This window comes from Bombus affinis, chromosome 7, assembly GCF_024516045.1.
Source record: "Bombus affinis isolate iyBomAffi1 chromosome 7, iyBomAffi1.2, whole genome shotgun sequence".
Lineage (NCBI taxonomy): Eukaryota > Metazoa > Arthropoda > Insecta > Hymenoptera > Apidae > Bombus > Bombus affinis.
In genome coordinates this window covers 9,055,118-9,070,228 of record NC_066350.1, presented here as the reverse complement: position 1 = coordinate 9,070,228, position 15,111 = coordinate 9,055,118, and the positions used below count along the sequence as shown (strand labels likewise).

Here is a 15,111-nt window from a genome sequence, read left to right as displayed (position 1 = left end):
TTCCACACCGTTCGAAGATTTTCAGCTCTTCCTTAGGGATTCGAATTCCTGTGATTCTATTGTAGAGTGCCACCTTAGTCTTAAGTTCACCGTTACAGCTAATCTCTTTCATCTATATTTTACTTTAATCTTTTTCTAGATCTCTGTATCCGATAACTACCTATCATTGTAAATGCATGCATTTCCGTATAGAAATAAAAAATGCAGTAAGTTGTACCTTACATAGCTGCAATTTGGTCCATATAGCGTTAAAAAGAAAAGATTGTTTCCTAGACGAAACTACGTGAACCTCTATGATACTTAGTTATGTATGAAACAAGTAAGCTTTTCCTAGCTTCGAATAGAGTATTCGAGAAAGTTTCGTGAACGATTGTCCTATTAACTAAAGAGCATCTGCTACCAAGGTTATAGGCAATTCCGAAAACGATAGCTAGAGTGGCTGGTTTCTCTAACATTCCAACCTTCTATATCATCCTCTGCTTTATCTTTGCCTCTATCTCTCTCGGCTAGGCGCGTTTACCCAGACCGGAGAATTAATTAATCAGACAATAGTGGCACCCTGATAAATGGCCGGCACGGAAGCGCATGATCGATAAGAGACACCGTGCTACCCATCAACGGTGTTACATGTTCTCGACAAAGCGATGAATCTTACGGAGACGCGCGAGGATCGTTTCCGATTCGATCGACTCTGTCAAGATTATTGGCTAAAATGGATTCAGAGGCCGTAAAGCGGTTTTCTTACGGCGAATTAAATAATTTTACGAGTCAATTCTGCTAGACAGGAATTGATGTTAGCTGGTTGCGGTTGAACTTCGCTATCCAACCTTTCATTTTTCACGACAGTTTTTGGTACCGACTTTGTGGAGTGAGTTTTTGATATTACTTACAGTGGACATAGAAAACACTTGTACGATGATTAATTACTAAAACCTTGTAAAATCGTGTACATTGAATGAAGAAATGAATATAAAGGTACAAATATAACATACGTGCAATGGAATGCTCGTACACTTGTCACGTTGCGATCAAACCTACGAGTTTAAAATATTTATTCCAAAAACAAGAAATAATTGTACAATTAGTATTTAATAAGTTTTTTTTTTTATTCTATATCTTCGCAGTGCTTCGTGGAAAAATAAAGATATCCGTCCAGTACATACTACAAGCATACCAATAAATGATCACTTACAACGTATTAAACCATATGATATATGCTGAAAGAGATAACGACTGATTCAAAGCAGCAGATGTCGATCGAGTCGAAAGAGCATTCATCAGTGTTTCGCGGAAAAATAGAAATATCCTTTGATTACTTACTATAAGAAGAACGCATCTATTTTCAGAGGTTACACCGCCGCATCCGAGCCAGCTACCGACCACAGCCAGGACACCTGCGACGATCAAAGCGTAAGCTAGCGCCGGGTACGTCGAGGTCGTCATCAGGGACACGTAATTGTGCTTCGAAATCACCGTCCAGATACCGATTCCGCCCACTACCAATCCAGATAACTGAAACAAAAATAAACCAGTCGATGCTCAAGTTTTGCACGTTCTGTTAATCTTTAATTAATCACCGCAATGCTGGGTGCGTGAGGGATAAAACGCGGTTCAATATGCCCTTTCTCTCGCGCGTTTACGCGCTCAAAGCCAACAGAATTTGCCTATTCGTTTTTCTGTCAAATAAACCTGCACGGAGTAAGTGATTCGCAGTTGGCTTTTCGGCTAATCGTATTTCACCCTATGCTAAACTCGTTAAGCCATCTCCGTATACATACTAAACCTGTATACTCCATTGTGAAAGTTACCATTTCCCCACGAGATACAATCAACATGTCTAAGTTCAGTTAATTCGTTCGATTAAAAGTGTAGTAAATGGAAACAGTATAATGAGGCTTTATAAAATCGATTAGTGGTCGAAGTTTAGGACTTTCGGCAAGAATTCAATTCACATGTATTGCGAATCATAAGGATTTAGAACAGAGTTCAGGGACGTGCAATATCTAGTCAGAAATAGTTCTTCCTTTTGTAATATGTACATTCCCGCTTCTAAGGATTGTAATAACGTATTATATGAATTATACTTATACCGAAAATTCACAGAGTGCGCGATATATAACAATATATAAAACATCCAAAGTATAATATCAGGTAAAACGAATATCTATTTCAATTCTGTTTCTTTAATTCTGCTCATGAAAATATACATATGCACTCTGAATATTGTATATATTTTTTTAATATTATGTGTATTCTGTGCAATTTATTTACGATGTAGCTATATGATGGATAGAACGACGATATCGTAATGGCGTATATAACCATGACGTCTTTGATACGTCAGTACGTTTTATTCCGCCGATATCGAAGTTCGAATTCCATCGAATTCGGTCATAGTGCAGATACGGTCACCGCCCACGAACAGTCGGTACACAACGTCGAACGTCGTCGATAACCGTCCGTGCCCTTCCGTATCTTTTCTCCATGACGATTTATCTATTTTTTCGTTTTTCCTTTTCTGTATTTCGTTTCCATTTTTCTCCTTTTATTTTTTCGCTGCCTTGATTCCGGGGAATTTTTGTTCGTCCGGCCAGTGACAACGCGGTAGCGACGCCAATCGCCTCTCCCGCGGGAGCAACGGTGGAAAGCACTAGGAGATATACGGACAACGTCCACGTAAATATCGGTGGACGCGCGATATTTACGGTATCCAGGAATGTGCAGTGTACGCGGTCAGTGTGGTCTGTGTTCGTGCAATGACCAAGTTTCTAGACACGTGTGTTCGACGAACGAAACGTTCCTGGCCATTATCCGTGCTACGAAAGATGCACACGTGAGATCGTACTTTATTGTTACCGGCGATAATCGTGCTAGAATTTTTTCGTTTGTTACCATTCTCTTGAAATAATGTAAATTCGTGGAGAATTAGCAGATTTTCCTAATATCTTTTCGTGGAATAGTTTTTTATATTTGCTCCAAATGTCTTATTGTATTATTAAATCGTTGTATAAACATTGTACAAATATGCTGTGGAAGAATATTATTCTTATACTGGCTTAATAGAGTCTTTTTATAATAGTATATCTCTTTTTGCTCTAATATACGTGAACGTACTGTTTTCTTTTAGAAGTACAATGTTTTTATTCTTTCCTTTCTTCGAATCTATGCTGAGAACTAAAACAACTAAGTTTTGGAACGTGTTGGAATAACAGTCTAAGTGTAGTTCGTTGTTCTTTGAGCTATACAGAAACATTTGTGTTGAATATACATGGATAACATTTCATTCATTTATTTTATCCGAAATTGAAATAAAATCTTGTACAAGGCTGATATCTCAGCTGAAATTAATGTGTCATATATGTGTGACACATAGTAACGAATGCGTTAATTATATAGTTAATCATCTGCCAATCGTATCTAGGTTAATTATACTGGTATAATGTTGCATCGATATCTAAATTTGTTTCTCATTAACACATTGCTTTTCCATTTTTTTATTTATTTTAACGATTAAGAAATTAAAGATTATTCGTAGCTACTAATGTTATCCTACAATGTTAAAATTTCCCTAGTGTATGGTACAGTGTGCGACGGTATACATAGATTCAGGGAAAAGGAATCTCCAGGGAGCTCGATGAATCAAAGCAGTAGTCCAAATTTAGGGTCATAATCTCACCCTACTCGTGTAAGTCTCTCTAGAAAGTATCAAGTCCAACATATGAAATATCTGTTTTCTTTGGACGAAATAGGTATGCTTTTGCTTTTCACCGGGATAAATATTGACATACTTTTGTTATCGAGATATAATATTTCCAATACTACTTCTGAAAAAATATTATTGTTCTAGATTTTATAAAATCTTCGTGGATTTGCCTCGTTCTTTACCTCCAGAGCTGCCGGTATCTCTAGAAGAAAATTACAAAACCCAACGAAGAATAATATATTCCTTAGCAATGTATTATACACTACAATAAAACAATTTATGTATTCAAGAACTATATTAATATCATCTACGCAGAATGACTTTTAAAATAGATATGTAACTAACATTTTATAGGTATATATTCATTCGAAGTAGAATATTCAGGAAGAATATGTAATTCTCGTTGCAGATAGAATATCGAAGACTTTGCAGCGCTATAATATATAAACGATACAGGGAATGGAAAAACATAAATCAACCTTTACTTCTACATAAACCATACTGCAGGCAATCTACGCAAAGGATATGAAGCGTTCAAACGGGCATTTCATACGTTACAGCCTAATATAACCGGGATTTGTTTTTGACCGGAAAGAAATAGTTCCCTGTCATATATCCTAACGTTCTACGCGAGCACATATTGCAAAAATTATAAAACCTTTCTATCTCATCGCATGGAGCCGTAAATTTTCGAAATAGCCACGATCGAAAAAGGGTTTGCATCAACGGTTAATCGATATTCTTTTATCTACGACGTTCATCGGGCTGGTTCCTTTCGGGGCTGACAGAACGAAACCGCACCTACGCATCACACCATATATCTTCATAGAAAAATCCGGCCAGGAATGCTTCGAATCCAAGTCGATATTGGTACATACTGTATACCATGTATCTGAATACTTAGAGGAACTCTGTACACATGAACATATTATGTGTGTTTTACGAAACGTTTTGAAATTTCATTAGCACCGTAATGCGACCCGAGTAACATGATTATATTGGTAAAGTTTGAAACCAATTTGAAAGTATATAGGTGTATAAAGTGTACAGAGTAGGTATACGTAGTATAAGTTACAGGATATTTAGTGTAAGTGTACCTATATTTCGCAGAGATCAGATAATTATTTAAACTATAATATATATACAGCGTGTACCAATTTTTTTTTATTAAATATATGCTTGCAACACATATTTTGTAACTGTTATATACATTTTCAGATTGGTTTGAAGTTTTACCAATAAAATTGCTACAGTCGTGTCTCGTTACGATGTTGATAAAATTTTAGGATGTTTTATATAACACGCACAAAATATATAATACGTATATAAAAATTTTCTGCGTTAAGTAGTCTCCGAATACTTTCTTGAGTCAGTATATTTCTCCGCGATGCGCTTGAATGCCGGTGGCTCTAGCATCGAACAACTCCGAAATATCTCACTGCGTGGAAGCTGCTCGAGGGGGCAGCGATTTATTATTTTATCATAGTCCCGATGCCGAAGGCGGCCACGTATCTCGGCCACGGAGTCGTAAATCCTGTATTATATCGTAGATACCATAGGTGGATTATATTTTGTATCTTTGTACGATACGGTGTATAAGTATAGAGTAATCTAATTATGGATGAACTTGAACGACACAGGTATATTATCTGTTCCAGTTTGAACGTCGAAGAGCAATTGATCTTGCAATTAGTCATGACAGGAGGCTAAAAAGTTAACAGAAAAGAAATGTTTCTCAAATCAAAAGCTTGAAAATATAAGAAAAATATCATCGCAAGATCATTTTTTGATGGATCTTTAGTATAAGAGAAGACAGTTCGCGCGACAAGAAAGAGAAACAAAAGTAGATGATTCTCAGGCTGCGAACTCTCGAGAGGAACATAAACGTAATTTACGATTAGTATTCACGATGGAATATTTATGACGTGTTCGGTTGAATATTATTTACATACACATAAGCTTCGAATAGCGGAGATATTTACAATCGGTGAAGTCAAGTGCGTAAGAGCAGAGACTTTCTCCGCGAGTAGACGAGATCATGCGCCATCGTATTTTTCCAACATGTCGATGGTTACGCGCGATGAATAGCTCGAGTCGAGACGATCGGCATTCTGTCGCGTGGTTCCCGTCGAACGTGAATTCTGGGTGGTCTGCCAGAACGGCAGGACCACGTATAACGCGATCAAAAAGTTGTTACTGCTTCCTATAAAGCGATTTGGAAAAGGGAAAATAATGCGTACAGAAACATGTACAAGTAAAGAAGCTATAGCGGCTGCAAAAAGTATTGACACACCAGCGTATTTACTTTATTACAGCATTCACCCATTAATTAAATTAAATGCAAGCATATTAAAACTTGATGGCATAGAAACGAAATGTAGAGTCTGATAAAACACTGATAAAAAGTACCGATAAAAAGGTTCAAAGCGTAAAGCACACCTCACACATGAAAGGTATCTACAAATGCTCGAATACATTTCATGCGCTACTGCTGTATTAAAAGAACTCTTCATTTAATTGCAACTTTTTGCACTCTGGCTCCCATACGACGTAAAATGCGAATAATAAATTCAAACAATACTATTTGAATAACGCGGAACATACTTCTTGCGTTATCCTACTGCACAAAGCCAGCAGTCTGTCTTGGCCCGCTTAGAACAATGGATCGAACGTCGTCGAGTTATGGGACTCGGTTCCAACCATAAGCGGGCCATTTTCGGTTCGATCAAGCCGAGCCGAAAATAAAAGAACCAGCCGCGTCGTTTTTATCTAGCTTGCTCAATTAGAGGAGCGCTGGATTTCGTCTGTTCCTCGAGGCCGACCGCTAACTATGCACGCGTGACATTCGTCCCAGTCAGCCTAAAAGCCTCGTTTGGACAGGTTTTCTGGAATTCTTCGAGGGACACCGATGTCTCCCACAAACGCCTCCGCAGCTCCCTTTTGCTCGTCTCCCAGAGGGCTTTAAGACCTTTGTGCGTTCGTTTTCCTGAGACGCGATGATGACTTATCTTCTTCGAGAGATTATGAATTCGGAGAGCAAATAAAGAGACGAGTGTCTAACGGCGCTCCACGGTCATTCTTTTACCACATTTCGCTCCCCATCTGACGGTCGATGGGGCAGAAAATTCATTTCCTTCTCGCCATTCTTTGACGGGTAAGTTGAATTGTATTGGCAAGAATTATTATTGCAATGTTGGAGGGTAACAGAGATTACGTAGTTTTGGAAGAAGATATTACGAAGGGCAGTGTTTCTGAATCTACATCGAAGGATAATTAAGTCTCTCGGAAGATTAATTCTTCTTATATTCTCAATATTATTGTTCACAATCTTCCTATACGATTGAGCCAATACTATCGGTGAAATTTTATAGCCACCAGTTACAAATTGTAGGAATGAATTCTCAAGAAAGTTCAGAAGCAATTTTCATAAATTACACGTCATCTGATTTCCTATCTATATACTTCTGTATTTTCTCAGTATATCTTCGCTTGTTGTACTTAATAATATTTGACAATTACATTGTGCATAGTGCAATTTAAGATGTAAAAATTGTTATATTATTCTTGGCAGTTTTTTTCAAATCTTCTTCGTCCTATAACATACGATAAATAAGAATTTGTATCAACTAGAAAGTGTATTCTTTTTGACGAAGTTACGTTGTAATAGTAACGTCATAGCTTCGCTCATCCCCAAAATCGAGCGACGTTTGTTCGAGTCTAACAATCTTTTCGTCCGACGGTTATAAAATATTACACTGCTAATTCCATAAATCGTGGTACACCCTCTCTTGAATTTTTGCCAAGATTTATGAGGACGGTAACTAGGTACGAGTTGTATAACTTGCACGATACGATTACGACCGCCGAGCAAGCTATCCTACACCGGCAACGACGTTGTTTTCCTTTTTTATTATTTTGCCAACATTTTCTTTACGTTGCGTCGTTACGAAGACCTCAGGCGTCGCTCCTTAGTTTCCGCGCTCGGTTTCGAGTCTTTATACTTGCCTTTAACTTCTTCCGTTTCAATTTTGCTTTTGTTATGATACTTACAGTACAGTTTAAATAGTAAACGATGTAAATGATAGAAATTAAAACGTAATTATTCTACCTGGAAAGGATGCGAATTCTATGAAAAATGTGATCCCGAAAGTTACAAGCGGTCAGATGTTTATGCAAATGGATATTTTTACAAAGCGCATACGATGAATTGAATTTTGAATATAAAAGAGAGACTATTCTATTTTCGAAGTATAATTAAATTTAAATTAAATGTTTATAATATAACTGTATAGATAAATAAATTTAACTAATCCGACGTATTTTCCATCATTTATTCTCACTTTAAACTTTTAAAGTAAAGTAAGCGTTGAAAGTCTACAGGTTGAAACTACGGAGGTTAAAATTGCGTTAATAAAAGGAAACGTCCGCAGCGTTGAAATAACAAATAATATAAGTACCCAGGTTAACAAAGCGGCGCTTTTGTTCATATTGGAAATCTACGTTGCTCGCTACTTCAATTTCTCGATTATATCTGCAAAATTTTCGAAACGAGACATTTCATAATAACAATTGGTCTATGTTAATGATTTTCAGGATCCATATTAATTTCATCTATACAATCCCGACGTTAAATAAACAGACATCCGCCTGTTATACTTTTGCGTTGTATTTGTAACAAAGCTTCCTCTCCGCCCGGGCCAGCGGATTTTAACTGACACGGAATATCCGCTGTTACGCAATGCACTGGCTTTTCACGTCGGATCACGTAGCGGCGCAAAGTATGTCGGGGATGCGTCTAATTTTAAGTCCTGCCCGTTGTATCCGCGAGTTACGCGCAAATAAGAATTCGCCTGTTTGCATGTCAACCTATATATACATGCTTGCATCAAATGTCGGCCAAATAGAAGCCAGAAATTTTCGTGCTTTGATCTTTGATCGCGCAATGATCTTCGTTCTCGTTATTACATAATTATGAATAGATCGCAAATATTTGTACATTTTTATATTTTTGTGAACGTTACTAAACAAATGGAATTTAAATAGAAATTTGTGTCATGTACTAAATATTGTAACAGATACTTTATTTCGAGTGTCTCATAGAATATTCAGGCTATGAACATTTCATTTATTATTACGATTTTCGTGAATTAATCAAATTCTACTATTATCAAAGTTGTTACTTCATATTGGTAATTTGTAATTCGAAAAATTTTGTTGATGCAATTAATTCAACTGTACAACACGATTCCGAACGCAGTCAATAAAAATTGAATAAGAATTTTAGTTAATTAGTTCAACGAATAAGAATTTTAGTTAATGTGGTATTTCATCAATCCGTTAGCTACGTAACAACGTTAATCGTTCGGAAAATTCCTGGTTCGCATTAGAGTAAATAGAAAAAAAGGTAGGGCCAAAGGAAAAACAGACACACGGCCTGATGGTTCGATGATTTCTCGCGTTTAGTCTCGGTGCATTCTTCGGTACAGCTGCAGCTGCCACGAGATATCATCGCTATACCAGCCTGTTGTTCCACTCCCTTGGCATGATACTTACGTATACGTATACTATACTATATATGTAGAGCGCAGGGTACACGCACGATTTATGACGGCCGTTTTAAGGCCACCGGCACTGCTTCGTAATGCCATTAATGATAAACAATTTCGACGCTGCGTGCCCACCGTCAGAGACTCAACCGCGAAACACGAGAAACTTAGACGATGTCGGTTAATTTAATGGAATCATTTGCAGCGAGAGCTTTACGATAATCGGTCGAACCCCCGGGCACGACTCCCAGACTTCGTGCTATGAAACGCCAGTTCCCTCTTCCAGACTTCCTGTTCTACGTCTCTGTTATATAAGATGCGGTGGAGCAATCAAACAGGAAATTAACTAAAGCAAAATGTTAATGTAGAATAGAATTTGCTTGTTCGAAGGTTCATTTTCGAGAAGATCGAGTTTGAAAATGGGTCATGTACATTGGATAATTTCGGACTTGGATAATTTCTGATTGAATACGAGAGGAAAAATTCTACATACAAAAGTGAAGATTAAAATTTTTCCATTTGAAGCTTCATTTCCGAGAAGATCAAATCTGCAAACTGGTCAGTCGTGCTATTGTGAATTTGGCTCATTTCCAATTCGATACGCTTGTAGGATAAGGGACCCTGTCTGTACGTGAAAATGAATCGAAAACGTAGAATAATCTTTTCTTCGTTTGGAGCCTCGTTTTCGAGAAAATCGGGTTTGAGAAGCGTTCAAGTACGTACGTGAACTTAGCTAATTCTTAATTCGATACGAATGGACAATTTGGTAAGAACCTTTTCCTCGAACATGCGAAAATAAATTGAAAATCCAGAATAACTGTTTTTTTTTTTTTTTCATTTGGAGTCTCTTTTCCGATTACATCTATATAATAGTTTGAAGAGTGGTCAAAACTACGTGACTAATGCGCAATGGAATACGAGTGGACAATTGATAAGAGATTTTGCACGCGAGTTTCATTCGAATTGACAGCGATATACATATGTTTAACGCTAAATTGAAAAAAAGAGAGAAATTGGTAATACAAAATTGATTGGCAACACAGAGTGAGTTTTTAAATTGTTTCTCTGTGAAACATGAAAAATGTTATTTTTGTTTTTCTCTTGTACCATTCGTTATGCATTTTTCATAATGACGGTTGAATCCCGTTGGAATACAAGCTGTTCGAAATATTAATAAATCGCGAAATTCGAATGTCTCGAAACGCGCAGAAATACCAGAAATCTTAAAAGACAATGGGAGCTATTAATAGCTTCTGTCCAATAAATTCAAATAATCGGTCGCTGTAGCAGCGATACACCGAATTCCGGCCCAATTTCTCGCTAGATCGATAAGAGAGTCGGAGAATGCACCGTTGGAAATGCTCGCAGAAATTGGCGAGCGCGCGTGACATTCCGTCCAAGTTTATCGACTCGGGGATCCATCGATCTCCAGCCGCTAGCCAGAATCGATCGAGAAACATTGCATGTATTCGCGTGCTGCACGGTAGATCTCAGTTTGGTAGAACGTCGTTCTAAGAGCAGTTTTACATTAATCGGTCTAAGCATGTTGGATGAGAGATTCGTCTTGTGCTCGAGCGTTTGAAATCGAAGGTGAGCATCCTATTAGCATAAGAACCGAGAAGATCTCTTCGCGAGAAGAGCTGCTGTCTTATTTACAATGTGTCAGAGATGATCATTCACACATCCGCGATTTTATTCTATGCGCACTGGTAAAACGAAGATGTACGATAAGACAGGTTTATTTGGGTCATTTAAGCTTCAAGATCTCCAGATTCAATCTTCAACTTCGTACAGAATAATTCAACTTTGTTATGTATCATGAAACGTTATTAGTCTTTGATATAATAACGAAAACGTGAGAAAATATGTACCTCGGGTGCAGCGAGGGAAAATATAAAAAATGAGAGGATGCTCGAAGGTCTTGGAAGTTTTCAATACTTTGCAGGTCTCGGTAGGTGTTCAATATCTTACAAACATTTTCAATATGTACGTTTGTCAAAGCGAGTGCATCGGCATAAGATATTTAATAAAAATCTAAAATGTCCGAGTCTATAATCATATTCGAATGTTCATTGTTCGTAGTTTTGAGGAACTTTAAATCACTTTGAAGTTGAAATTCAAACATCCATCGCTGGTCATGAGCAGATCGTGTCGTTTCAGCATCAAACACGAGTGGATGAACGTGAAAACGCAAAACTCGCGGCTACTTTGCGTAATGCACGATCACCGAGCGATGAAGCTATTGAATAACCTTTCAGAGCGCGACAAAGGTTCGCTGTTAAGGCTCGTCCTCGCTTTTCACTACCGAGAACGAGATTCCATCACGGGACTGCGTCCCTGTTCGTTGCACAAAGATTCTAGTTCCGTGACTTCGAGCGTGAAACCGGCCCGAGCCTGGTCCCGGAATATTCCCAGATTCAATCTGCAGGAGGCACGTAAACCCTGTATAGCCAGAGAGCTATTCTATTCCCTAGCGAAATTAGAATAATTACGTGTTACATCGTGTCTCGACGACTCTCGTCTCTCTCCTGACTTGTTCAAGTGTACATAGAGAAACTACGTTTCGCTTAAGAGGACTTCCCACATTACTTTTATACTTCTTTTAAACATCTCTTTCCTTCGTTTCTTCGAGATTTGGAAGATCTCATGAAACATCTTACTTCTGTGAGAGAGTGGAGAAAAAAAATCTTCGTAGACGGCTCGAGGAAATTACGTTTGACACGCGATGCGTGAATGAGAACCCACCTGACTGCTGCAAATTAGCGACAGTTTATCAAAGGTGAACTCAGGTTACCACACGTGGAGTTAGTGAGTTTCGCACATTCTATTTCGCTAGCAAATATGTAGCGATAATTTTGCTCTCGCACGTAACTCAAACTGTTTATAATTTTCTCTTTCTACGAAACAAAGCCTCGAACGAAAAATTTTTATTCTATATTTTCGACTTCTATTTTCGCGTAGAATCACCCCCTTTCCGCTTGTACCACCAGTTACCAACCATCCTGTATATACGAGTTTTCGGTTGTGCACAAGGGTTAAGCAGCGTATCGAGTCGACTAACGAACCTAAGTTAACCAGCTCGAGACGTGACAAATTTCAATTATCCATCCTCTTCGAGATAAGCCAAAGACGTTTCCGATACTCGTGAAAAATTCTTCACTCCCTGTTTGTCGAGGATAATTAAACGATAAACAACGAAGCAGAATAATTCGAGCTACGTTCGGGATGGCGCGTGAAAAGGATTTTTAGCGATGCACAGAGGATGGTATTGAGAAATGAGCGATGCGAGCGCGTGGACATTGCTTCACGCTTGATATTTCACGATCGACAAACGTGTCAAGTGCGATCTGTCGTTGGACGACGCACCGGTATGCACGCGCGCCTACGTGCGTTCCTGCGCTGCCTTGTGCGTATACGCGTCCTGCCTGCACGGAAACGCAAGTACCCTAGGGCATGCACTAGGTGTCCCGTGGTATACGTTCGAGCGAACAGCCATTACCTCCGGACGGTCACCGGACTCGTTCTCGTCCGAGAAATAAGCCGGATGACGGTCGTTTCGTTCGTTTAGAGTGACTCGTTTCAATCCTCCGGTTGGCCATGCAATTGCAGTCGACTCTTCTATTTGTATTTTTTTTTCTTCTTCTTTTTACTTATGCTAATTGAGTCGAGGAAGACCTATCGCTACGAATGACTACAATTTCGTTTTACTTATGCAAATCGAACCGGGAAACGTCTATCGAAGTAAACGTCTATTTAGGAAGTACATGCGAGTATATAGTAAGACTTAGTTACATAGTTATGTTTATAATTTTTATAGACGTAGATATGATATAAAGTATACGATATAAATTAAAATGTAATTACTTTGGTAATTACATAGAGTAGGAAAGTTTGAAAGAAATAGCGTTATACGCGTAATATTTAGAAGCAAGTTAAACATCAAATATAAAAATAGTGACAAGAATCTTTCCGATAAGAAATTCATGGAATGTTTCATCCTAAAGTAACGATTTTAACGAGTTTACGGTATAATCCGGTGAGAAAATTTCTTTTCGTAATTAAATCAAACTTTCAAACAATCTTTATTTATTCACTACACCGTATAAAATATATAATATAAATATACATTAATGAATTGGTATATAGATAATAAAACAAATGTCTCTTAATTATACCAGAGGACTGGTTATAAACTTTCCCTTAATTACTTCCGTGCTTAATTATCGAATTGGTAGAGAGAAACGCATCAAGATTTCCCGAGTTCAAAGGTTAATCCAATTTCATCAATTAAATAACATAATTGAAATTCTCAGTTGATGAATGCGCAAGCACGTATCCTATGAATAATATCCATATAAATATACATCTACATCAATAATATTAATAATTGTTAGCATGTGCGTATTTTTCACGTTCATTTATTGTCGGGCAGTAGAGAAGTAGCGTATAAAATCTTTACGTTAAGCTGACATTAGGTCAGTCTTACTTAAAGCTTGGAATTAGTAAAAGTAATGGTAGGTACTACGTAGACAATATTCCACTTCTTTTTATTTCTTCTCGTCCGTTCTTCTCTTCCTTCTTCTTTCCTCCCCATCTTTTCTTCTTTTTTTCTTTTTCTCCACTTGTGGTTCTTCGAATAACTTTGCCGAATGTTGTTTCGCTGTTTTGGCGCTATTAAACGCGCAGTATTTAACACGGAACTCGTAACGATGCGGCTCAAACGAGCCGCGTGGAATGCGGGAATTACAAATATAATGAGGGGCTGTACCTAATGCGATTGGACCACGCGGCGAGATAATCGTATTTTATTGCGCGAACCATTCTGCGCTCCAACGTTCTATGAAGGAAGTGCCCTGATATTCGTTATTAGCGATCGTTAAAATTAATTCGACTTAAGGGACTGCTAAGAGGATCGGAACAGCGGCAATTTTCTTCCACGAAGCGTCCCTGTCACGTTTTCCGCATAGCTTCCGTGACGAATAAATTTTTCAATGGATAAAATGGAAAAACATTTTCTATTACCAAAGGAATTATTACATACGAATATTACGAATTGTTAATTCATTGCGTTTCTACGATTCCTATAGGCAGTTTCAAATCTCCTAAAACTGTTATCCCGTACAAAATCAAAATTTTGACAACTTCGACTTTTTTTGATAATCTGGATCAGTTGTTACCGTTCAGACAGTCAGAGCATGAAAATAGTAATTTTAAATATACAATTTATACCGAAGATCGTCTCACTAATTATTGGAATTCTGGCTAACTGGATAAAAAAATATAAAAGGGAATAGGAAATAGTTTCGTTGATTTACGATCGTTGATATCCTAACAAAAATGTTTCAACCGTTTTAAAACAAACACACGCGTGACGCTTCGTCCACGCGAATTAATCCGGATCGAAATAAAAACGGTGCTGCGTCAAACAAGCTAATCCTCTTTTTTTCCCTTCAAAAAATTACACTGGTAGCAGTAACGGTTGCGGTGGAAAGTTTGCCATGAAACGCCACGCGAGTGCCCTTGATGAATAAACTTTTCACTAGACTTTTCCGGGGTGTACGCATGCTTGGGCACGCACAACGTCGGAACAATAGGAAACAAAATACCCTTTCATTTCGCATCCCTTTTCACTTTGTTTCGTGAAATACAATCCGTATATTATTAGGTGCATTATTATGTAGAACAGAAGGAAGACATTCAAGTATGATGTCAAGTCTACAATGAAAATCTCCAGCGTTCTCGAATAGCCAAGCTTGAATGCGTTGGTCCATTATTATTAATCGGTAATTAGTAGTTCAGCCAACGATCTCTACTAGCTATATAATTAAGACTTCCTACGTAGATGGCCGGTAACCTCTCTCT

The 15,111-nt window shown here is 37.9% G+C and overlaps 1 protein-coding gene across 2 annotated transcripts in view; it reads right to left on the bottom strand.

The window, feature by feature from the left end:
- Nucleotides 1-15,111, bottom strand: part of LOC126918906 (CD151 antigen-like) — an 89,718-nt gene that overhangs the window by 16,847 nt on the left and 57,760 nt on the right. For both annotated transcript variants that reach the window (XM_050727464.1, XM_050727465.1), the window contains one exon: nucleotides 1,321-1,512. In XM_050727464.1, coding sequence (XP_050583421.1) covers nucleotides 1,321-1,512 — 192 coding nt within the window. The remainder of the gene's footprint in view (nucleotides 1-1,320; nucleotides 1,513-15,111) is intronic.